The sequence below is a fragment of the Cervus elaphus genome, chromosome 19, assembly GCF_910594005.1.
Source record: "Cervus elaphus chromosome 19, mCerEla1.1, whole genome shotgun sequence".
Lineage (NCBI taxonomy): Eukaryota > Metazoa > Chordata > Mammalia > Artiodactyla > Cervidae > Cervus > Cervus elaphus.
In genome coordinates this window covers 87,042,716-87,069,309 of record NC_057833.1, presented here as the reverse complement: position 1 = coordinate 87,069,309, position 26,594 = coordinate 87,042,716, and the positions used below count along the sequence as shown (strand labels likewise).

Genomic DNA, 26,594 nt, shown 5'->3' with positions numbered 1-26,594 from the left:
AGTTATTCTCATGTTAATAGGATGTTTGCCTTCTAGCTAATTTACCAGTGGGTTAGTGGAAATTAATTTCCTATCAGCTGTATGTAATTAAATTTGTTTTCTATATTACTGGTTTCTTAGAGTTGAAAGTCTTATGTAAGCAAAATGTTGGCAGCCATCATAGATTTTTTACTAATTAAACTTTCCTTCAAAATGAAATTTTTGAATGAACTTAGAAAATGATTTCTTATATTTACTTTTCCTGCAAAAGTAACAATGGGAAAGTGATAATTATGTTCAGTATATCAGGATTCAAAGTTGATCCTTCTTTAGGAAGTCACGAATGAACTCACAATCCAGTGTTATATTCTGATTGTTATTGTCCATGTATGATAACAAAAGTTAAAGAAGAAAAAGGAAAGAAAGGGAGGAGCTTTAAATATAGTGGTGAGAAGGGCAAATCTGGATTTTCAGTTCAGCTCATTTGTCATCACTGCATGCTGACCAAGGCTAGTGTCACAGTTGCTTTTCTGCCAAGAGGAAATGCTCTAGTTCTGACTTCTGTAGACCTGAATGGAACAGGTGAGGGGTTTTCCCAGGCCTACTATATCATGGCAACATTACAGTCTTGCTATATGTTTTAATTGAAGTGGGCTAATTTTTCCCTTTGTTCCTTTCAGTGTTGAGAAGTGTAAATACATGGATTCCAAAATGAAGCCTTTGTGGCTTGTGTACAACAACAAGGTGTTTGGTGAGGATTCAGTTGGAGTGATTTTTAAAAATGGTGATGGTATGTATTGAGTTCTTTACAGTGCCAAATTCCTTAGTAGTTTTCATTTTTTGTCTGTTTGCTTTCTCTGAAAGGTGATGTGAAAATGTAGAACACATGGCAGCCAATCGGTAGCTGTTAATGGTCATTAAGTTGAATTTGACCTATCATAAACCCCCTTTTTTTCTCCTTTTAGAAAGTGATTTGTATAGCTTACTTACATGCGTTGTTCTAATAAACCTTCCCTTTCCCCTTCAAAATACAACGCTGTGTATTCCTTTGATTAAAAGCTTATCAAGTATGAGAGAATATTTTCAGTATGTTCATAGCTTTGTTTCAATGATAGCAATTTTTTTTTCATTTATTTTTATTAGTTGGAGGCTAATTACTTTACAATATTATAGTGGTTTTTGTCATACATTGACATGAATTAGCCATGGATTTACATGTATTCCCCATCCCGATCCCCCCTCCCACCTCCCTCTCTACCCGATCCCTCTGGCCCTCTGGGTCTTCCCTGTGCACCAGCCCCGAGCACTTGTTTCATGCATCCAACCTGGGCTGGTGAACTGTTTCACCCTCAATGATAGCAATTTTGATAGTGCTGCCATAGTTTTATATTTTAATTAAAACATTTTACCCATATTTTATAAAAGAAATGCCTCTGAAGTAATCACACCAACCAGAAGGTAGTCATGATTGCCACCATTCATTAGTTTTGTGATTGCAGGCAAATCATGTGAAATTCATTGCTCTTCAGGTTCTTCCTGTCCATGAACATTATATCTTCTCTGTGTTGGGTCTGTTAAATGGAATTAAGTGAACCTAACTGTATGTGCTTACAACTGTTTTTAAAAGAAATTTAAAATTCTGGAAAAAAGTTAACAGAACAGTTATTTTCCAGTGTTTTTTTCCAGCCAGTTCATTCTGGCTGAATTAGTTAATCTTAAGTTAATGTTATTAATCATCAAGTATAAAGCACTTATATAAGGGCTTTTCCCCCTTAGATTTACGGCAGGATATGTTGACACTCCAAATGCTGCGCTTGATGGATTTACTCTGGAAAGAAGCTGGTCTGGACCTTCGGTAAGATTTCTAGTGAATTTCTTTTTATCTCATATTGTATTCCTTCCACGACAAAGTTTCAAAAACTTCTTGTTGATTTCTTCCTGATATTATTATTGGTTGTTGTTCATAGTCATATCCATATAATTCTTTATAGTTTACAACAATCCCTCAATACATTTTCTTACTGAAACCTCATCAAGTGTAAAACTACACTTGTGACAGCAAGAGTCACATCCCAGTCTGCGGTTTTGGAGGTGGTCTCAGGAAAGACGCATTTGTGGTCGCGAGAGTGATAAGCTGGAGAAGGGCCTGCACCTCTTCTTTTTCAGCCTAGTAACCCTGATTCTTCTAACCTTCCTGAAAGGGAAGTCTTTAGGTGGACTTTCAGGATTTTTTGCTTGCCACCATTGTGAGGGGTAGACAGTGAGCAGAACAGGTTTATGGTGATAAAGAAAAAGGAAACATAATGGATTTTTAAAGTTAAATTATTATAAATCTTTTAAGATAAAGAGCAGATAATTGCAAACACTGTTGATATGTTTAATTATATAAAAATACAAGGTTCAAGTGTCAACAAACCAAAGTCAAGCCTCGCCCCAGGTGTTATATTCATAATGAACAGGACAGGGGGATAATAATTCTAAATATTAAAAGAGTCCATAAAAATAAATAAAAGGGAGAAGATGTGAAAAGGCTGTTCAAGTTATAAAATAAATAAGCTAATAATTATGCAAATACCATTAGTTCTAAGGTAGAAGTTCAAGTTGAAAGAACAATTAGATACCATTGATTTCTTACCAAAAATTTTGTTTAAATGAAATACAGTCTGGAGCACTGTTGCAGTAACAGAAACAAAAATATTGCCATATGCCATTGTAAATTAATATAAACCTCTCTGTATCACTTATTTATACTCTATATCCAATATTTCCATAATTTAACTTAAAATTAAAAATGTGAAAAGAGATTCATGCACAAAGGTACTCATTCTTGCTTTATTTATAGTAAAAAAAAAATTGGGCCACCCTTTTCAACGTTTGCTCATTAGTATAATGGTTTAAAAAATGAGCTTTCACATATGATGAAACATCTCAGGTATTTAAAAGTATTGTTTATAGAGAATTGCTACCAGTTTGGGGAAAGTACTTTCTTCAAACATCAAAATGAAACAAGTGAGATGCAAAAAATATTTTAATAGAATGATTTCAACCTTTTGAAAAACTTCCTGAAAAATGACACATATTTAAAAATGTTTACAGAAACTAAAATGGTATAATAGACATTACTTATGGGTCGTAGGTTTAAAGATGATACAATCCCCTCTGCCCTTGGTACACCTGGTTCTCTAGTTTTCTACAGTGTACTCCTTTTAAGGAGAGAAAAACATTAAACATATTTCATGATATAGGGCCATACAGTTAAAAAGATTTCGACGCTAGTTATTAATAACTTCATCTTTTACTTAATTCTTCGCTTTTTTAAACTGTGAGATATTTTAAACATGAAATATAGATGATTGACAATATTTTTGTGCTCTTAAGCCCAGATTTGTGTAGCCATTTAATAGTCTAATGACATATGTTAACGTGTTTTCATATTTACTTTTTTAAAAGACAAATTAAATATGCAGATAAAATTGATGCATTCTTATGATCTTCTCTTCTCTCACAACTCAAGATTTACCATTCTAAACTGTAATACATGTATGTTTGTGTCTAACTATATATTATATATCCATTGAATGTTTTGAACTTCCAATAAATAACTATTGTATCACATGTAATTTTTTGCAGTTTACTTTTATTACATGTTTTGAGATTTACCAAGTTTAATATGTAGAGTTCTAATTTGTTATTTTCACTTCTATATTAATGTTTTGAGTAAATGCAAAAATTTATCCATTCCCCTATTAGTAGCTATTTGTGTTCATTTGAACCTAAAGTTTGTACACTTCTCTTTACTTACATTTGGAAGAGTTCTTTAGTTTATATAGCCAGAAGTGGAATTGTTGGGTCATAAAGCACGTACACCTTCAGCCTTACCACTGTTGCCCACGTGGCTTCCAGAATGTTTATACCAGTGTTATGTTTCTCCCCAGAAATACCTCCTTGCCAATCAGACTTGTTACATTTTTTGCAAATCTAGTGGACATCACATGGTGTCTCCTAGACTTTTAACTGTCATTTCTTTGGTTGAATAATTTTTCAGTGTTTATAATTATTGTGTTTTCTCTCTGCTGTGAATTACCTAGGTTACTTTAAGGTTTATGCTTTTTGTATTATTTTTAAAAAATCCTTCTCTGTATAGTTATCTTAAAGATGCTGTCTTTTGTTTTCTGAATTTTAAACTTGACTTCTTTTCTGTCTCTCCAAAAGTTTAGTTCTAGTGTTGACTTCTTTGGGATTTAGGTTTTTTTGACTACTCTTCTTGAGTCCCTTTTGAGGCTAAAAATGGTCTATTTCTTCATTGTTTTTTAATTTATTACCATACTATTTCTAATATCTTCTTGTAATTTTACAACTTCTGCTATGTTTAATTTTTTTCTCCTTCTACATTTGTAAAATTATTTTGTATGCAGTATTTTTTCCATATTAGTCTTTTCTAGATTAGTCTTAGAGGTTTGAATCTTAGTATTTTTAAAGAATGGGCTTCTTATATTTCTGTTTGTATCATTGATTTCTTTTTTTTTTTTTGTATCATTGATTTCATCTTTATAGTTTCCTTTCTTTTACTTGTGTTAATTCTGTTTCAGATTTTTGAAACAGTACATTGTATGTGTGTTAGTCGCTCAGTCATGTCCGACTCTTTGTGACCTCATGGACTTCAGCCTGCCAGGCTTCTCTGTCCATGGAATTCTCCAGGCAAGAATACTAGAGTGGATTGCCATTCCCTTCTCCAGAGGATCTTCCTGACCCAGGGATCGAACCCTGGTCTCCTGCATCGCAAGCAGATTCCTTACCATTTGAGCTAGAGGGACATTAATTTCTGTTTTTTGAAACCATACATATGTTTCTTCTAACTGCCTTAACTGTTTTCCTATCAATTTTTTCACCTAAGTTTTAAAATGTACTTGTTTGTGCTTTTTTATAATACATCACACTATATAGAATTTACTTCTAAATGTTTTATTATTTCCATTTTTATTTCTTCAAGTCCTGAACTAGTTTAAATTATTTGGACTCCCAAATTACATTGAACCTTTTTGTTGTTGGTGTCTCTATGATGTCTTAATTTTATTGTACCTGACTATTGTCAGATTTTGTGGTCTTATGTAAGATCAATGTCATATTTCTTAAGATTACTTATGCATTACCATATGCCCAGTTTTTCTGACTATCACATTGAGTGTGATATTCATTGATTGAAAATATTTCAGATGCTGTACTTATTAACTGTAAGATCATAAACTGGTCTGTTATATCAAATTTGTTGATTATGTCCAGATCTCTATTCTTATTAAAGTTTTACTTGTTTGTCTCTTCAGAGGTATGTTAAAACCTGCCCTTATAATTGGTATTTGTGAGTTTCTAGCTTGCAATTTTGTTAATTTTCTAATTGTGATTTTAATTTGCATTTTCCTAATGACTAATAATTTTGGCCAGATTTTCATGTGCTTGTCAGTCATTTGTATATCTTATTTGGAGAAATACCTATTCAAGTTTTGTTCTCATTGTTGAATTGAGTTATTATATTTGTCTTTTGAGTTATGAGTTCCTTATATATTTTGGATACTAGACTCCTAGTGAATACATTATTGGCAAATATTTTCTCCCATTCTGTGGGTTTGTTCACTTTCATGATAGTGTCCTTAGATGCACAAAATATTTACTTTGATGCAGTTCAGTTTATCTATTTTTTTCTTTAGCTTGTTGTGTTTTTGGTGTCAGGTCTGAGAAACCATTATCTAATCCAGTGTCATGAAAATTTACACCTATGCTTTCTTCTGAAAATTTTAGTTTAGCACTTATCTGGGAGGTCATTAATCCACTTTTAGTTAATATTTTTGTATGGTACGTGGTAGGAGTCCAGTTTTGTTTTTTTGTGTGTTGGTATCTAGTTGTCACAGCACCATTGTTGAAAAGATTGTTCTTTCTTCATTGAATTATCTTGGCACTTATGTCAAACATGAATTGACTATAAATGTGAGGGAATTTTCCTAGAATCTAAATTCTGTTTCATTGATCTATATATCTTATTTCTATGCTTAGTCTTGATTAATTTGTAGTAAGTTTTGAAATTGGGAATTGTCTGCCTATATTCCCTTGTAGGAGTTCTGTGGTTTCAGGTCTTTAATCCATTTTGAGTTTATTTTTGTATATGATGTTAGAAGATATTGTTTTCATTCTTTATATGTAGCCATCCAGTTTTCCCAGTGACACTTACCGACGGGACTATCTTTTTCTCAGTTGTATAGTTTTGCTTCCCTTGTCCTAGACGCGTGATTGATCCATTGAATGAGTTTACTTTTGGACTCTCTGTTCTGTACCATTGATTTATGTGTCTGTTTTCGTGCTGGTTCATGTTGTTTTGATTATTGTAGCACATTCTGAAATCCAGGTATGTGATAAAAGTCAGGATTATTCTAGTCCTTTGATAAATGTCATGGTATTTGGTTCATTTAAATAATTGTCTGTTTAAATACAGACTCTGGTGATTCGTCATACTTTCCCCTGAGTTTTTAAATTATTTCTGGCTGTGCTAAGTCTCAGTTGCTGCATGTGGGCTTTCTCCAGTTGTGGCGAGTGTGAGCCCCTCTCCAGTTGGGACGCATGGGCTTCTCACTGTGGTGGTTTCTCGCTGTGGAGCACGGGCTTCAGGGTACACAGCCTTCGTAGGGCTCTGAAGCCAAGGTACCTGGGCTTAGTTGGCCTGCGGCATGTGGAATCTTCCCAGACCAGGGATTGAACCCATGTCCTTTGCATTGGCAGGTGGACTGTTAACCACTGGATCACTAACAAAATCCGATTCATCATTCTTATATTTCTCTTTTGTTCTTTAGACATGGCTCCTTTTATTTCTTTGAACATACTTAATATAGGGTTTTAATCTTGTGAACCTTGAAAATCAGGTTCTCTCCCTTGTTCTGGATTTTTTTGTTATTGTTGTTTGTTTATGTCACGACTTCTGAACTAATTTTGTAAAGTTTGTGTTCTTTGTCATGCATGGTCACTGATTTCTCTGCTTGGTTAGTTTATTGGTCAGCTAATGATTAACCACAGATTTCCTTAAATGCCTGGAATTCTTAAGTCTTCCAGTCTTTACTGAGGTTTCTTTGTGCATGTTGGGACATACCTTGAGGAGTCAGCCAGGTAATTTAGACCTGTGACCCCTAATTTGTGTAAGCCTCAAAGTTAGTAAGAAGTGAGTGCTAGGGCCTTCTCAATTCTTTTCTATCCCTTTGCACAACCCCAGAAATGCATACAACCATGCAGCTTCTAGATTCCTTTGGATGTGTTGTAGTCTTTCATATCCTTTATGAACATGTCCTTCCACAGTTTTTCCTTTAAGTTTTTTGTCAAAGTTTTTCTTTATTGTTTGACCCAGCTATTATTTACCCTTAAGACAGCCTCAGTGTTAAACACCTTATTCCCGGCTATTTTTGAGAAACACCCTTAGCTAAAAGGCAGTTCACAGTAGGCAAGGTCTCAGTCAGATCAAAGAAACAGAATTGTTAGTGGGATCTTCTTGGAAATTGCAAGAGAGTTCAAAGAATGACAGTTATGTAGAAATGAGGCTTTGAAGGTGCTCCAGCCCCTTTTTTGTCCCCTCTAGAGGCTACCAGATTGCTGTAATCACGGTGATTATGGGAGATTTGTTGCCATGTCTACTGAAGAAGTGGGAAGTAGATGGGATTAGAATAAGTAACAGTAAAACACACAACTGAGATTCGGCCATTTGCTTCAAGAAATACTCCCCAGATCAGTGCAAAGCATTTTTATATTTCCAAATTACTGAAATAGTTGATTCTTGACAATTTTTTGCCAGTGTTCTTGTTGTTCTTACAGAAGAAGGGATTTTCAAAGGCCCTTAACTTCCTGGTTTTGCTTATATTACCTGGCTATAGAATTTGAAAATACAGATTGACAGCTACTTTCCTTAGAAATCTTGAAGATGTTATGCCATAGTATCCTGACCTCTGTTGTCTTTTTCTAACGTCTGCTGTCAATCTAAATAAGCTGTCTTTTTTTCATTCCCATTGCAGAAAAAAATTTTTCTTTGCCTTTTGTTTCTACAGTCTTACTATAATTTGTCTGTGTTTGGATTTCTTTTGATTTAGTTTTACTTGCCCGTTTTCACTGTATCTTTTTAAGAAAATCACATCTTTTAGTTTCTGCAGAATGAATCCATATTTTTCAACATTGCCATTTTCTTCATAATCTCTTGAAACTTTAGTAGATACATTTTGACTTTTCCTGTTCTGTCCTACATGTCTTCTTAATATCTTTGCTATTTCTCTCCTTTTTATCTTTTTTGTAGTTTCTTTTATTTTGTTTTCCAGTTCATTAATTATCTCTTCAGTATTGTCTAATCTCTTGTGTATCAGTGTAGTGTGTTTGTTTTGATAACTGTTTATTTAGGGGTTGTATTTGATTTAATTTTTGTATATCTCTTCTCCTGTTCATACTGTACTTTTTTCTTCTTATACTTTGTATTCCTTTTCATGTCTTTATCATCTTAGCATCTCTTTCATACTGTTCTCTCTTAGGGTATCACCTTTTCATTTATATGCTTAATCTTACTCATTTCCTTGTGTAGTCAATAATATTTAGTTTTGAATTCATTATTGGTGAATATTGTGTTTTCTGTGAGGGTCCTTTGCCCCCTAGGGTGTGAAAGTTCCTCCCAAAAATGAGTTTTGGTTTAGTTAGTGCTTTTGCCTAAGATCTTTATGCATGAGCAACCAGTTTTTATGTTAATTCTTTGCCTTCAGGCTCTCTTACTTCATATTATATTTGAGTGTCATAAGGATATGGGAAGGCTTGAGTTTTTTGCACTTTCATGAATCTCTCCTTTTTTATTGCCCACCCCGGGCCCAGGGTAGACCTAAGGCAAACTCTCATGGTATATCCTGTCATCAGTGAGCAGACGTTTTCTAGTTCTCTTCATACGTTTGACAGCCCTTTTATAGCCCCAGCTTTGTGTAGGATTTCAAGTCCAGATCCTGCCTTTCATGGACTCAATGCCATGTCTCTTTTCTCGTGCACATTAAAATGTCAGCCAAGTCAGTAACTTCCTGAGCCACTACTATGAATAATCTATATATCTGGAATATGGAAGTCTCCTTTTCTTTCTTTATTAATTGTAACTTTTAAAAAGCTTTTTGACTTTATTATTTTTTATGTGTTTTAGTATCTACAGCAACTTTGTCCACAAGGTTGCTAGCAACAGTTACACTTGGGGTTGACTTTATCCCTGCAAGATTAGGAGTATTTCTTTATTTCTTTTTAGGTTTAATTTATTAAAAACTTAAAACAGTTGATATTTATTGACTGAACAAGGTATTGTATTAGGTTCTTCACATGTGTACTGTCATGTAGTTTACAAGCAAATGAGAAAATTCCTTTTCAGCAGATGAGAAAATTAAAGTTTAAGGGATTTTAAACAGTTTGTCAAAAGTTACAGAAATAGTAAGTGGTGGAGCTAGATCCAAACTGCAGTCTGTCAGACTCTAAACTTGATTTCAGTTGTTTTATTATTTGGCAGTCAGAAAAAATTGTGGTAAGACTTACCTAGTAACTCTTCGTTTATAGAAGTATTCTGGTGGCCCAAGTATGTAATTGTCCATTGTTTTGTTTGTTTGTTTTTAAGAGTTCTTTAGTCTTTGAAATTTTCTATTGTAAACTTTTCCAGTACTGTTGAGGTAGAGTGAACAATTTGCCATAGGTTTTGTTCCATAAATAGGACTTGTAGGTGTGATTGGAATACAGAAGTAAGATTATAGTACATCTAAAAGGGACCTTTGAGTATTGTCATTTTAAAAGATTTTTGCTTTTAAATTAGCAGAAATTTCTAATATATACATGTAAAAATAGAACAGGTAGATTTGAATAGGTAGCAAATTTTTGGTCAATAACTTAGTCATAAGAAATATGTATGGAGAATGAAATGGCAACCCACTCCAGTATTCTTGCCTGGAAAATCCCATGGAACGAGGATCCTGGTAGGCTACAGTCCATGGGGTCACAAAGAGTCTGACAGGACTGAGCGACTTCACTTCACTTCACTTCCAGTGTAAAGGCCTGTGACTAGTTAGCATTTTGGTGGAGACTGTATTTGGTAGACAAAAGACCTAGATGAGGTGACTTCAAATGCTAAGGATAAAAGTGTGAGGGTGCTAGTAAAGTTTCCAAGGGTAACCACTGGTTACACAAGAAGCTTCAGTCCACTGAGCCCTGCTGGTGGTTCTCTGTCCCTTGAGGAGTCACTTGGGCTGGGCAGACAGGTGGAAACCTTGGGTCTGCCACAGATTTCCCCCCTCTCCCAGGAAGCAACTGCAATTGGTACAGTCCTATTCATATGCTGGTTTTCCAAAAATTTTTTAAATAACCAGTAATTTGTTCTTTAAAATTCTACAGTCCATGGGGTTACAGTCCATGCAGGCTACAGTCCATGGGGTCGCAGAGTCAGACACAACTGAATGACTAAGCACAGCACAGTGCTTAGTGTGTGACTTAGCACACAGGTTGCAACAAATTCTGATACTGAATACTGGCAGCTTCATGCTAGAGATTGCGAAGTAGATGGGAAGACCCAAGTTTCTGAATAAAAAACTTACTGAATTTCAGTATTCTTGTGGGACTATCACAGTCAATAAATAAAAATATAAAAAAAAAATATGTAGATAAGAGGGGAATGTGTGATTGTAAGAAATTATTCCTGAGGAGCACAAACTCAGAGGGGTCTGACCTACCTTTTTTCTTTTTCCGTCTTTTTTTTATCACCACTTTTATGCTGTAGGTACAAAATGATTTAATTACCTACAGCACCTAAAATATTTACTATCTGGTTCAGTTCAGTAAACGTTTGTTAATTATTCTTATAAAGTAAACCCCAATGAAAATGATTTTACTTGATTTGTCCATAAAAAATGGAGAAAACTTTTCAAGCTTTGGTTGGTAACTTGTCACTTGTTTCCATGGTCAGTACATAAAGCAGCACAGGGCTCTTATACTAAAGTAGAACAGATTCTAGCCATATTATGAGTCTTTTTAATTACAAAAGGCTGAGCTAAAGACTATCTTTAGTTTAATCAGACTAATTGAAAGCCGCAACTAAGTTCTTTTCTCCTAGTTTTTTGTTTTGGCCATTCTGTTTAACTGTAAAGCACAGTTAGCGTCAAAAGAAGTTCATTGTGACATCATGCAAAGGGAGGCAGCCACTTGTGGGAGTGCTAGAAATAAACTTGGTATCTGTCTCAGGGGAAACAATGTGCGTCTAACAAGAAAAAGGAACTTGTCTGTTCAGTGAGATTTTTGCTGACTTTTTGTACTCTTGTCATGCGAGTGTACGCTCCTCCGTTCTTTGTCCAGAGAGACAGAGACAGAGACAGAGACAGACTTTGGCTTCTCTTTTTGTATGTTTTTTTGTTCCCCCTGGGCCTGTCCTATGCAAATTGGGCTTAGGCAGGAGCGATGTTCTACCGGAAGTCCTTACTCCGGTCCTCGGACCTTCCTTTGCCCTTCCTCTGCTCCATTTTCCCGGGCGTTTCCCCTCCCCGTCGTTCAGCCACCGCCATTTTGGACTCCTTTTCCGTATTCTAACTACCTAACCCTCTGACCCCATGTTTTAAAAAATATGCAGGATTTTAATTCTTTTGAGTTTATTTTCAAACCAATAGCTGTTTTTTTCAGCAAACTTTTTTTTTAACTTTCTATAAATATACATGCCCCAGTGTTCGTGTTGTGTTTGTGTTTCTTTTGGCCAGCTGTTCAGGTTAAACTGGTTCATGTAGCACACACTATTTTTTTAAAAATAATTTTATTAATTAATTAATTTTGGCTCTGCTGGGTCTTCATGCTGTACTGGCTTTTGTTCTTTTTTTTTCCCCTGGCTTTTCTTTAGTTGCGATGAAAGGTGGCTATTCTCTAGCTGTGGTAGAATGGGCTTCTCATTCCAGTGGCTTCTCTTCTTGTGGACCATGGTCTCTAGGGTGCATGGACTTTAGTAGCAGCACATGGGCTCAGTAGTTTTGGCTCCCAGACTCTAGAGCAAGGGCTCAATAGTTGTGGCCCACGGGCTTAGTTGGTCTGTGGTATGTGGGATTGTCCCAGATGAGGGATTCGCATTCAGATTCTTTACCACTGAGCCTCTAGCGAAGTTAGAGTCATTTAAGTTCAGTGTCAAATCTTCAGATACCTTCTACACATTACTCTTTTGATCACACTATTTTAGCTCCTGCAAAAGTGCTACATTAGCATGAACTAAAGTACCTATTTTTCATTTTTTTCTGATGTCTCAAAATACTCTTGATAGCTTTGCTGCCAAATTAGAACTTTTGTAAGCCATCAGTATTAGAACACTCTGACCACCCGTCATCAAATAGGTACTGAATTTTGGAGAGTTGTCTTCACTGTGACTTTATATCTGAGTTGTACTAATGGGGGTTTACTTCCCTTTTAAGAGAGCTATACAGCAGTTCTAATGACACTGGTATCTGTAGTTAGAAAGATGAAGGAAGAAGATGGAAGCTATGCAAGCCTTAGGTAAAAGAATTATAATTGCCTCCTTTTGAGGCAATGGGCTAAAGTACCACCAAGACTTGGGTCAGCGTGTCAGAGTCAAGGCCAGAGAAGACTTTCTACATAGCCATTCAGATTAGGGTGATGGGGCTGCCATCTCTGCTACTGTAGAATTTATCTCATTTTACAATTCTTGCTTTAATGGAAAGATAACAAATTGTGCCTTGGGTCAGAGAGTCTGAGAAAGGAAGATAAACTTACTAAGTGTTGTCATGGTCTTAATGAGAAGTTGAGTGCAAAGTGGGCCCCCATAAGGTAGTCAGGGCTCCAGAAGTTTGTTTGACTTCTGTCAAACTGTCTTTATGACAAGAATGTTTTTTCCTACCCATTGTGAGCATTTTATCCTCAAGACACTAAATGCTTTCATCAGTGTCTGCCTTTGAAGAGGAAGTTGTTGGACTTTTGTACAGTTTGGCTACAAGTAGGGTAGGAAGAGATGTCGGAAAGTGAGCCAAAGTGCACTTTACCGGACCATGTTTACCTCACATGTGCTGTGTCATGATAAGGATGGGGGGGGGGATTGGTAAGAACTGTCATGCTCCATAGCTGCCTTTTCTAGTGAAGGGTAAACTTTAAAAAGGAGAAATCAATCAATAATGCAGATGTAAAAGCAGGCTATTTGTATATCAGGCTGTGAGCATGTAGTTTCACAATTTTGCTCCCAACCATATTTTGTTAGAATTAGGAAAGAGCTTAAAGAGCCATAACACTGAATTGTTGGTTAGAAGGAAATTCAAAAACTTTTAAATGAAACTCTCCTCTTTTTTCTGATTATTACTCACACTAACATACTCATTCCCCCAACACACACACACACACACACACACACACACACACACACACACACACATTTTTTTCTCTTTGGTAAAGCCCTTATATAACAGATTAAGCTCCACCTGGTCTTTCCAACACTGACCGTTTCCTCTCCTCACCTGGCTTTTATGCTCTACCTTGTACTTGCCTCTGTCTGTCATGTTCTTCCTCCTCATAGAGCTCTTTTTTAGTCCTTGACATGTTCTAGTGGCACTTCTCATTCATCCAACAGTCACATGCACATTATAGGTTTGTGGTTTATCTGATCAGTGAGAAGAGGGACCTTTTTTTTTTTGCTCCTTTTTTGTATCACCAGCAGCTAACACAATGATTGACGTATAGCTGCTCTTGTACATACTGAATCAGTGAATTCTATACATTGCATTTTCCTTAGACACCAGCCTTATATTTGAAATTTACAAGGTAGCTTATTCCATTTTGTATTTGTTCTAGTGATAGTATGGTTTTTAGAAAACCAAAGAAAATGTTAACAACCGAAATGAGAGGATAATACTAATATGTAAAGAATTCACATAAATCTCTAAGAAAAATGTTTAAAACTCTAATAAATAGACCAAATATTTGATTAACTAATTCACAAAAGAAACTCTACTTGAAATGTCTACAAGAGACCTGAGAAAATGTTTACTTTTACTAGGGATCATATTTAAGCAAAATGCTACATATCAATTTAGCTAAAATTATTTTGTACAGGAAGCAGCCTGAGAGACCTCTTATATAGTCAGTGACTCTGTAGACTGTATCAGGTTAAAAAGATAGTTTTAGAGCCACTCAGACCTAATTTTAAGTCTTGGATCTTCTGCTTAAATGGATGACTTTTTTGCAAATTTAGTTTACATTTTGCTTGTAAAATTGATAAGTAAGGAATTCACCTTACTTTTAGGAATTTTCTTGTTAAGTTGGTTTAATTCATTTAGAAATACTTATTGACTGCCTGCTTTGTACACACTCTCAGATCCTGAAGGTACACATTGAACAAATTACCCCTGTCTCATGAAATTTATATCCAAATGGTAGAGACAGACAATAAACAAACATATTAAAAAATGTACAGGATTTTGGAGTGTTGAGGGCTATGGAGGGAAATAAAGCAGGAAAGAGATGGCAGGTAGTTTATTGTTATAAGATGATTCAGGAATTCTTTACTGAGACGGTGCCATCTCAGGAAAGATTTCAAAGTGGGAAGGGAATAAGCCATGTAGATGTCTTGGGCGAGAATGTTCCAGGCAGAGAAAATAAAACAGATAAAGGAATGAAAGATTGTTGTACCTGATATGTATGAGGAGTAGCAAGGGAGCCAGTGTAGTAAAAACAGGTGAACAAGGGAAAGATACTAAGAGAGGGGAAGCAGGACTAGACTAAAGGTCTTGGGAGTTCCAACAAGCACAGTCAGGGGAACGACATGAATGCTTGTTGGTTTTTTAAAATCTTTTGGCCACAAAGTGCAGCATGTGGGATCTTGGTTCCCCAACCAGGGATCAAACCCACACCCCCTGCATTAGCAGCATGGAGTCTTAACCACTGGTCTGCCAGAGAAGTCCTATGAATGTATTTTAAATGGAGGTGCAGTGGTAAAGAATTTCTCCTGCCAATGCAGGGAGATGCAAGAGACGTGGGTTCAATCCCTGGGTCGGGAAGATCCCCTGTGGGAGGAAACAGCAACCCACTCCAGTATTCTTGCCTTGACAGAGGAGGCTGGCGGGCTACAGTCCTTGGGGTTGCAAAGAGTTGGACACAACTGAGCATACAGCATATATTGCTGTTGCCTTTAGGACAGACTATAGTGTGGAATCAGGGAGACTAGTGAGGGAAGCTGAGTAATTGAATAGGGGTGGTGGTGACCTGAACTAGGGTGGTAGCTTAAGGAAGGGTGGAGACAAAGAACTTATTAGACTGTATGCGTTTTCAAGATAGGTAAATGCTGGGAATGGGAGGAAGAATCGTAGATTACCTGAAGTCTGTGGGCTGGAACAGTGGAAGGATGGGTTGCTGTTAACCAAGGTAATGTGTAAAGTGCTTAGCCTGCAGGTTGGCACCTAGATGCTCTGTAAAGGGTGATTCTCTTCTCCAAAATTTAGGGTAAAAATGAAAGTCTTTTCTTTTTTCTAATATGCTTCTGTCTACCTGCATAAATGAGTAGAATATTGCACCAGAATAATCAGGTAATATCCATTTAGCTGGCACTTTGGAGTTCGATAAAGTACTCTGTTGGCCAAGATATTTATACTCTAACTGAAAGTGGAACTATTATCTCTTTATATGACTGATACAATAGTGACAAGGGTATCAATAGTAATAAAACTTTTTAAAAAAATTCAAAGAATAAAAAAATAAAAATAAATAAATAAATAAATAAAAAATTCAAAGAAAAAAATAACTCTGTCAATCTTTCATTTTATGGATGCATAGACCTGTGACTCTCTGTATCCCTTTTCTTCTTTTCAGGATGCTACCTTATGGCTGCTTAGCAACAGGAGACCGCTCTGGCCTCATTGAAGTTGTGAGCACCTCTGAAACAATTGCTGACATTCAGCTGAACAGTAGCAATGTTGCTGCAGCAGCAGCATTCAACAAAGATGCCCTTCTGAACTGGCTTAAAGAATACAATTCTGGGTTCGTGTATTTTTGTTTGTCATTCTTCTGAACAAACTGTCAAACAAAGAACTATTCTCTCAGCTAGACTCATCAGTGTCCTAGAGGAAATATTAATATTATCTATTGCTTTATTTCTGGTTAGATCAAAATGACAAACAGGCCTTCCTAGAGTCTAACAGAAGATTAGCATTGAATTCTACTTTATCTAGATCAAATTTCAGAGCCGAGCAGTAGTTTAACATACCTCAGAGTTTAAGTATTTAACAAGTAACATAAAACTTTTAAAGTGCATGAACTTCTGTAATTATGAGAATGTATGAACCTAAGTAAATTTTCAGTAGATTTGTACAGTAAAAGGAGCTTGTCACGTGGTCTCTCCAAACTAAAAAATACAGTACTAGGAATTGTGTTGTGCTGTGTGTGCTTAGTCACTCACTTGTGTCCAACTCTTTGTGACCCCAGAGAACTGCCAGGCTCCTCTGTTCATGAGATGCTCCAGGCAAGAATACTGGAGTGGAGTGGGTTGCCATTCCCTCCTCCAGGGGATCTTCCCAGCCCAGGAATCAAACCCAGGTCTCCCGCATTGCAGGCAGATACTTTTACCACCTGAGCCACCAGGGAAGCCCAGGAATTGTGTTATTTGTGGTTATTGTGTTGGACAAGCCCTAATACATAGGAAATTAAAGAATTTTCAATGAGAAGAAAACACTAAAAGTATTACTGGCTTCAGACTTTGAAGTCAGACTTAAATGTTTATCATTGGGAAAATCCAAGAGCTTGTATATGAGAATTAGTTTTCAGATTCTGATTTAGGGCCTTGTTCCTAAAGGGTCTGTATTAGTTGCTTCTGATTTACATCAGTGACTTAAATGATTGGAACATCAATACTTAACTCTTAAATATGGATTTTAGTCTTTGTTCAAAACTACAAAAGGGTTCCAAAGCCCAGTATCATCCAGCAAAGCTGATGGTCTCCTCTCATTACTATTCATATGAACCTACCCCCATCCCCACTGAAACATGAGCCCCAGGACACAGCAGTTTAAATAGCTGATTTCTAGTTATCTGGTATCCGAGCCAGCCTGCTGACTCCTCTCTGCCCTGCTCCTCTGAAAGGAAACAGAAATGTGGATTGGAGACTCCATGCCTTTGGAGACTAAAATCTTTTCTTCTGTTTTTTTCCTCTCATTCAGGGATGACCTGGACCGAGCTATTGAGGAGTTTACCCTATCCTGTGCCGGCTACTGTGTAGCTTCTTATGTCCTTGGGATTGGTGACAGACATAGTGATAACATCATGGTCAAAAAAACTGGCCAGGTAAGCAGCTTGCCAGAGTCTGCCAAGGACCTCAGTGATGCTGTTATGTGCAGCTCAATCTCTTATGAAACTCAGATTCTTTATGATTCTGAGTCATGTCTTTGTCTTTTCTTTTATTTCCCACCCCTTGTTTCATATACCATCTGCTTCATATATTGGTTTGTTTGCTTTAAGTTAGGTAATCAACATTTATTTAAATGCTTAATAATTATTGAGGTTATTTATAAGTGACCTATTCCTTCAATATAGGAAATTGTATTTGGGGGACACAGGTACCTGTGAATAGAAGAATCAGGTATTATGTAGGGTGTAAAGAAAGAAAAGATTAAGAAAAGAAAAAGTTGAGACAAATCCCACTTTATTTTTCTTTTAGAATATCAAGTATAGTCATCTGTGGGAGTAAGGAGAAATGGAGTGTGAGTAATCTCAACTTGGGGTAGCTTAGGAACTACACCAGGTTATTTATTATAAAGAAACTCTTAGTTTTGAAGTAAAAGATTTCTAAATATTCAGAGTGACTTTTATTTATAAATCTTTTAAGCAAAGACAGATAAAATAATTTGAGATATTTTTCAGTTTAGCCATAATTCCTTGACACTAGAGGAATTCCAGAATAAAAATCTCTGGGTCACTATGTGAACTCTGACTCTCAGAGGGCCTCAGAGTTTTATACCTCCTTGGAGATCTGAGTAGTTCTGGCTTTGAGAGATGAACCTTGTGTTCACACTTAAAAGAATCCCCTCAGACTTCTGGTTAATCAGATTGAAACACATGTTTTTCTCCTTTCTTGACTCCCTTCTAGTAAGATATTGAATAAGAAATATGTAGGGTCACAAATCAAACCTCAGTAAATTTCAGAAAATTGAAATCATGTCAAGCATCTTCTCCAACCACAACGCTATGAGACTAGATATCAATTACAAGAAAAAAACTGTAAGAAGCACAAAGACATGGAGATTAAACAACACATTTCTAGATAACCGACAGGTTACTGACGAAATCAAAAGGGAAATAAGAAAATTTTTAGAAACAAATGACAAGGAAACCACAACAACTCAAAGCAGCAAAAGCAGTTCTAAGAGGGAAGTTTATAGCAATATGATCCTACCTCAACAGACAAGAAACACATCGAATAGACAAACCTAACTGTACACCTAAAACAACTGGGGAAAAAAAGAAGAAAAAAAACCAAAAATTAGTAGAAGGAAAGAAATCATAAAGATCCAAGCAGAAATAGAAATGAAAGAAACAGTAGTAAAGATTAATAAAACTAAAAGGTGGTTCTTTGAGAAGATAAACAATATTGAGAAACCCTTATCCAGACTTATCAATAAAAAGAGAAGGATCAAATCAGCAAAATTGAAATGAAAAAGGAGAGGTTATGGCAGACAATGCATAAATACAAAGAATTATAAGAGATTATTATGAACAACTATGTGGCAATAAAATAGATAACCTGGAAGAAATGGACAGGTTCTTAGAAAGTTCAATTTTCCGTGACTGAGCCAGGAAGAAATAGAAATTATGAGCAACCCAGTTACAAGCACTGAAATTGAAGCTGTGATCAAAAATGTCCCAAAACGCAAAAGCCCAGGACCAGATGGCTTCACAGGAGAATTCTATCAATCATTTAGAGAAAAGCTAATGCCTATCCTTCTAAAACTCTCTCATAAAATTGCAGGGGAAGGAACACTTCCAAAGTCATTCCACGAGGACACCATTGCCCTGATACCAAAAGCAAACAAAGGCAAAACAAAGAAAGAAAACTACAGGCCAACATCACTGATGAACACAGATGCAAAAGTCCTCAACAAAATTTTAACAAACAGAATTCAGCGACACATCAAAAAGCTCAAACACCATGATCATGTTGGGTTTATTCCAGGGATGCAAGGATTCTTCAACATATGCAAATCAATGAATATGATACACCATGTTAACAAATTGAAAGATAAAAACCATATAATCATCTCAGTAGATGCAGAAAAAGCCTTGGGCAAAATTCAGCACCCATTTATGATTTAAACTCTTCAAACAATGGGCATAGAAGGGACCTCCCTCAACATAGTTAAGGCCATATATGATAAGCAAACATTTTTCTTAGTGGTGAAATACTGAAAGCATCCCCCAATGATCAGGAACGAGACAAGGGTGTCTACTTTCACCTCTATCACTTAACATAGTTCTGGAAGTCCTAGCTACAGCAATCATAAAAGAGAAAGAAATAAAAGGAGTCCAGATTGGAAAAGAAGAAGTAAAGCTCTCACTGTTTGCAGATGACATGATACTGTACATAGAACCCTAAAGATAGTATAAGAAAATTACTAGAGCTAATCAGTGAACTTAGCAAAACTGCAGGATACAAAATCAATACACAGAAATCACTTGCATTTCTATATGTTAACAGTGAAAATTCCGAAATAGAAATTAGGGATTCAATCCAGTTCACCATTACAACAAAAAGAATTAAATATCTAGGAATAAACTTACCTCAGGAGACGAAAGAACTGTATACAGAAATGACAATTAATTTCCAAAATATACAAGGAGTTCAAAGAACTCAATACCAGGACAACAAACAACCCAATCAAAAAGTGGGACAAAGACCTAAACAGAAACATTTCTCCAAAGAAGACATACAGATGGCTAACAAACACATGAAAAGAGCTAACAACATTGCTCATTATTAGAGAAATGCAAACCAAAACTATACTGAGATATCACCTAACACCAGTCAGAATGACCCTCATCCAGAATTCTACAAACAATAAATGCTGGAAAGGGTGTGGAGAAAAGGGAACATTCTTGCACTGTTGGTGGGAATGTAAATTGATACAGCCACTATGGAAGTTGGTATGGAGATTACTTAAAAGTACTAGAAATAAAACCACCATATGACCTAGCAATCGCACTCCTAGGTATATACACTGAGGAAACCATAATTGAAAGAGACACATGTATCCCATTGTTGATTGCAGTGCTATTTACAATAGCTAGAACATGGAAGCAACCTAGATGTAGTAGCACTTAAGGTGGTGAGGGAACTGGTGTGGCAAGGATGTACTCTCTTTTGGTTTGGTTCTGTGTGTAAAACTGTTTGACTTTTTAAAATCAGACATGTTTATGATATGCATGTATTTCTCTTTTTTAAGATTCATCTTTCCCACTGGGTATATGCAGTTAAATATCAGGGTTATTGTTAAATATAAAAGACCTATGGATATCAGAAGCACTGTTTTCCCAAATGATCCAAGAGTCTATGAAAAGGGAGAATGGGTCTGTTGACTTTGGATGTAGTACTTCAGGATCTAAGACTGCTGAGACCTTGCCTTTTTATTCAGAACCCACCGAAAAAAAGGCGGGGGTGGAAATTAAATCCCATTTGTTTTTCAGCTCTTCCACATTGACTTTGGACATATTCTTGGAAATTTCAAGTCTAAATTTGGCATTAAAAGGGAGCGAGTGCCTTTTATTCTTACTTATGATTTCATTCATGTGATTCAACAAGGAAAAACAGGAAACACAGAAAAATTTGGCCGGTGAGTATTGTCCTTGTGTCAAAGTAAACACATCTACTGTTTTCTCGTATGACCAGTTAGGCTAGCATTTCTTAGCTGAGAGATATTTAATCGGGGAGATAAATATCCTGCTAACAGGAGGTTTGGGGGAATTTGCCTGTGAGATCCATGTTCTGATTCAGAGAAGAATGAAAAATAATGCTAGGAATTTGAGATAAATTACTGTTTTATTCCAATAGAATACTGCCTTTTACCTGCATTGGAAAATTCTCTGAAGCTGTTAAGACATTTGAAATGCTGAAAGGGACTGGCATTTTGCTGTCATTCAATGTGAAGTATGATAAGAGAGTCAGGGTTCACAGAAAGACTTTGTAATCTCAGATCTATTCTTTGCCGTTTGATGTTTCCAAACACTTTATTTATCATCTCATCTTTGCTTCTTCATTTTCAATGGTGACAAAAATAATTAAGCTTCAGGGGTGTTTTGATAGTGAGAGATATGTTATATGATGTGACCGACTCATATGATAGGCTTAACAAATGATTTCTAGTTCCACATCTGCCTGGGCTCCTGCAGAATATATCTCTGGATCCATTTTTCTCTTTGGCAACATTAGTGAGAAAGGATTGGGTGGTCCTCTTGAATGACCATCTTGAAGAGGAGAGAGAAGGAAGGGAAGATACATTATTTGGGGGGACATTAAAGAAATTAAGTCTCTGGAGTCAGACCACAAATCTAGAATCTAGAAATATGGTTAGAAATCCTTACGGGGTATAATTGCCACTTTTTTACAATTTTTTATGTCTTACAGAATAAAGAAGTGTAGATTTAGTGTGATGTTGCCTTTTATATATTTCTGTTTTGTTTTGTTTCTGGAAAAGATATATGTGGTGTTAGAGAGCTTGATTTATTGTATGTAAATTTCAGTCCTGGGACAATTTTCAAAGAAGTAAAAATTCCAGCTTGTATGGAAAGTCTAGCTATATCTCTTATTTTCATTCATGAAATATGCTATTTCCATTCTGATATCATGCTCTTGTGATTTGCTTGCATCAACTGAAGGTTCCGCCAGTGTTGTGAGGATGCGTATCTGATTTTACGCCGGCATGGGAATCTCTTCATCACGCTCTTTGCACTGATGCTGACTGCAGGGCTTCCTGAGCTCACCTCAGTCAAGGATATACAGTATCTTAAGGTATAAACCTCTTTCTTTGTAATTTGGGCCTTGTAAACATAGAGCTCAGTTCTATCTACCTGTTTCATCCAGACATTCAAAGGAAATGGAATAAAATCATTTACCCTTGAGTGGTGGTAGCAAGAAGCTAAATAGTTGTCTTGCAGTAATTGTAAATTCATTTCATCTGCGATAACCGTTTGGCAGAGGTCATATTATCACCATACCTTGGTGTTCATTCTCTCTCCTGTAAATGGTATTTGAATAAGAACATGGAGTACACTGTATGGCCGAGCCGGCCTTCTTCAGACTTGCACCTCCCTATGGAGAATACATAAAATCACATTTTTCTCTTTCATTGCCAGGACTCTCTTGCCTTAGGAAAGAGTGAAGAAGAAGCACTCAAGCAATTCAAGCAAAAATTTGATGAGGCACTCAGGGAAAGTTGGACTACTAAAGTCAATTGGATGGCCCACACAGTTCGGAAAGACTACAGATCTTAACGATCAGCCTTTGCTCCTAATGTGTTTGTTGGTTTCGTTTAGTTTTCATTTTGCACTTGCACTAAATTGAACATGACCCTGCCAGAGATGTTATAAAGGGAATGAAATCCTGGAACAGAGAGTTAAATTAAGAATGGGGCATCCCACAGAAAACTAATCTGAATAATCCCTGACAACACCCCCTGCTTTTTGAATGCTTCCAAGATTCAACATGAAAACTCAACATTATGGATAATCATTTCCTGCTGACTTTGCACGCCAAGGAATGCTACTAGAGATTGTTTTTTGTTTTTGTCTTTTTTTTTTTAAGTATTTGGTACTTTTCTGGAAAGATGTAAATACTTCTTTTCATATTGTGACCAAGTGTTATCACTCAGCCAACTTATCCATACCTGGGGACTAGTAGCTGTTCTTACTTTCCAAATGAGGCTTAAAAGAAAGCTTTCTTTCCTCCCTTTTTAAATTGTTTAAACTACAAATTATAATATAATTTGAAATTATGATTATTTTTCAAGAGAAATCTTTTAAACCTGTGGAAACATTAATTCTTTTGTTGATATTTATCTACCATGATAGCATCATCTCAGCCAGAATTGCTGAAAATCTGCTTGGTGAGGCAAATATAATTTATGCTGCATATATATTTATAAAATTTCTAATGGGGATTCTATATAAAAAGATATTATTTTGATTTTCTTCAGCCTTCGTTTTAAAGTTTTACAAAAGCAGAGATTTTTCCTAAGTTACTTTTTAGTTAATATGTGATCCAGTTCTTCCAGCTGCTTCTATAATGAGGCACATATTAATACAGTTTTTACATGGTATCTATGAAAGAGTTCACTTCATAGAGCATAATACTTGAGCAAATGTATCCAAGACAGAAAGCAGATGAACAGGAAACTATTTATGGAATAAACTCCAGACCTAAAATTCAGTGTTTTAGTAAAATGCCAGCTGTTCTTACTGTATTTATTAAAACTTGTAATAATGTGATTTTTCAAGAATATTAGTTCAAATTGAAATGTTTCATTCCACATGGAACTCTTTAATTTATTTGTTGAGGTACCATATATTTAGGGTGCTAGATTGCAGATGATGTTAATATGTGCAATAGGAACTACTGGTTTGAATGTGTAAATGGAGGCTCTTTCTGAGTACTGGCAACATCCAGCAAAACTACTGCTTATTCTCCAAAGACTATCGGGAGCTCTCAGTCCTCAATGACATGGAAAGGAGAACTGATTGTTTGCCCTGGGACTGAGTTTTCTATAGGAATTTTATTAAAAATTGTTGAATTTTGTTGTCTTCCTTAATGTTCTCAGTCAAATAAATGGGTGAGCTGGTTTTGGTTGCTCTTGGGATGTGTGGACCTCTTCTTTATGGGCAGCACAGGCCTTTGAACTTTGACGCTGGGATCACTAGAAATGGTCAAGTCAGTAGACAAAGCAGCCTCAGGAGTAAGCTGAGGATTAAGGTCTCTTCGGTGACTTCTCTCCTTGTGTCCCAGCCCATCAGGCAGTATGGGAGGCCTCTTGGACTTCGGAAGCCTGAGACATGAGGATGTCCTCACCAAGTTCCCATGCCTTTGGCAAGGATCCTGAGGTCTGGGAAAATGTCCTTTCAGTTAAACTTGGTATCCAAGGCCAGGCTAGTCACTCTATAGCTCCCTTCAACTAGGCAGATGCTCAGAGCACAATTTCTCGGAAATAACTCAGCTGATTGTGGGGGTGGAGCTCTGAACTGACTGACCATTCAGTTCAGTTCTAGATGAACAGGGACTGTTCTAGACTCGATAAGAGTGCCAGGAATAGGACTGAAGAAGGATAGTGTTCTGCCTGTAGTCCGGATCCCCGATCGGGAAAGAAGACTCCTCGAGACAATGCAACTTGCAATAGGGGAATTTATTACTGACTCAAGCCAGGGCATCCTGGGTGTGAGGACGAAAAGGCCCCGAGCCCCAGTTCTCTCGGGTATTTATTGGGTACAATCGGGTAGTTGGCGCAAGCGGATTGATTACACAGTTGCAAGGCAATTTTTGTTGGCCCAATCCTTGTGGGCTTTCAGCTTTCCCCTGATAGGTTCCCTTTTTCTTGCTAGGCACATGTTGATTGGCTGGCTCCAGGTGGCCTGATAATTATGTTACTCCAGGAAACCAGGCCTACTCCTAATCTAGGCTGCCTGTCATGGCGTTAGCCGTGACAGCCTCACATTTCCCCCGTCTTTGTACTTTTGTAGAGGAATCATTCTCTCCACCCTGTGAAATTGGCTGATATTGTTGTCTCAATACCATAATTTGGATGGTATTTAGGCGCTCCCTAATAAATGAGACCAGACAGTTTAAAATGCATGGACCAAAGGTCAGTAACAATATTATGAGTGGACCCAGGAGGGTGGAAATCAAAGTGGCCAACCAGGGGGAGCGCTGAAACCGAGATTCAAACCAGCCTTGTTGGGCTTCTCGTTCTCTCTTCCGCTGGGCTAGTCTCTCTCTTACTTTCTGGAGAGATTTTTGTACCACCCCTGAATGGTCGATACAGAAACAGCATTCTTCTCCCAGTGCTGCGCATAATCCTCCTTGTTGCAGAAACAACAAATCTAAACCTCTTCTATTCTGTAACACTACTTCAGCCAAGGAGCTCAAGGATTCTTGGAGGTGTGAAGTGGACTTCTCGAGTTGCTCAATATTTTCATCTATTGCAGCCCTTAGTTGATTATACTGTTTATCTTGCAACGTTAAGGCTGCGATCCCACTTCCCGTTCCTATAGCACCCAATAGGGCTGCTAAAGTCAGGGCAGTGACTGGTTCTCGTTTTACTCTATATTGACCCAATGGGTCTAACCTTGGTTGCAGCTCTTCCTTTGAGTAATAGTTTAGCCGGGGGATCAGGTGGACTAGGACACAGAAATCTTGGGAGGCATTAAGTGCTGCCTTATGGACACACAGGGTTAGTCCGGCGGAGCAAGCCCACCACCTGTTTTCCGGCCGAAGTACCCACTGGTGAGTAGAATTGGGGAGGCTAGTCCTAGGGACTGAATTATTATCACATAGGTGTTCCTATACAGGTGCTTATGCCCGCAATGGAGCCTACTGTCAACCGGCCTGACCCAGGTTGCTGCTATCTGCAGGCCGAGACATCAGAGGTCACATTGAATCTTGAAGAAAAGGCAACCGCCTCATAATAGGGAGGCCTACTATTATAGCAAAGCCAGCAACCATTTGTTAAGTCCGGATGAGAGGCATTTAGAGTGAGATAAGCTGAGGAGATCATTTTCATAAGGGGGGTCTGTTGGTGGGGACGTGTCAACCCTGGGGGGTCCCGCGGTGCATGGAGTTGATCTATTAGCCTGACTTTGGTTCTGGGAGGGAGGCTTTGGGGTTGTCCCCTGGGGGGTGGGCTTCGGGGCTATCACCTGGTTTGGTCCTAAGGCTACTTTGGGTGCCAAATAGAGCGGTCCCTGTTTTAATTTAAGCTCAAACCGAAATCCTGTGTCATAGCCAGTCTTGTAAAGACAGAGGCCCCAAGCTCGGCCAACATCCCACATGGTAAATTTCTTTCCTTTGTCTGTGAATTTGATCTGTAATGGGAAATATTGCCCGGGCTTGGATGATACTCTCTTAGTTGGGCATTTCTGGGAATTCGGGGGTGATTTTACCTGAATGAGGTCCTTGTCGGAGTTAGTGAGCCAATGGACTGTTCCCGTGGTTTCGCAACCCCAAGTGGTGCAATAAAAAGTCAACTCCCCCACATTTTTTAATTTGGTTCCGATCCCTTCCTCCCCCCGGGCAGACATAGACAGGTACCTGTTCGTAGTACTGTGGGCCTTTTCGCTCACAGTTACGGGTGAACAGACCGAAAGAGCCATGGGCAAAGAACTTGGTCAGTTGGTGGGGACCAAACCCATTACCGTCAGCCGCCAGCATGCACAAATCAAAGGTCAGTACTGGCCACCATGTCCCTTTGGGGGCCACGTTGGAGCTCGAACTAAGCACTTCTCCAGTCTCAGGATTGTAGATCACCCAAGTCAGGTTAGCTGGCTGATGGGGGTTGTGGCTGGTTGCTCCTGGGCCGATGAAAACTGTTATCAGCAGGAGAGTT

At 37.4% G+C, this 26,594-nt stretch overlaps 1 protein-coding gene across 2 annotated transcripts in view; it reads left to right on the top strand.

Moving 5' to 3' along the window:
* The window catches only part of PIK3CB (phosphatidylinositol-4,5-bisphosphate 3-kinase catalytic subunit beta), a 181,214-nt gene extending 157,356 nt beyond the window's left edge, over positions 1-23,858 (top strand). For both annotated transcript variants that reach the window (XM_043874129.1, XM_043874130.1), the window contains exons 18-24: positions 660-769; positions 1,756-1,834; positions 15,835-16,002; positions 17,178-17,301; positions 20,695-20,840; positions 21,883-22,015; positions 22,360-23,858. In XM_043874129.1, the coding sequence (XP_043730064.1) occupies positions 660-769; positions 1,756-1,834; positions 15,835-16,002; positions 17,178-17,301; positions 20,695-20,840; positions 21,883-22,015; positions 22,360-22,497 (898 nt within the window). In that variant the 3' untranslated portion in view covers positions 22,498-23,858. The remainder of the gene's footprint in view (positions 1-659; positions 770-1,755; positions 1,835-15,834; positions 16,003-17,177; positions 17,302-20,694; positions 20,841-21,882; positions 22,016-22,359) is intronic.
* Positions 23,859-26,594: the final 2,736 nt, after the last annotated feature.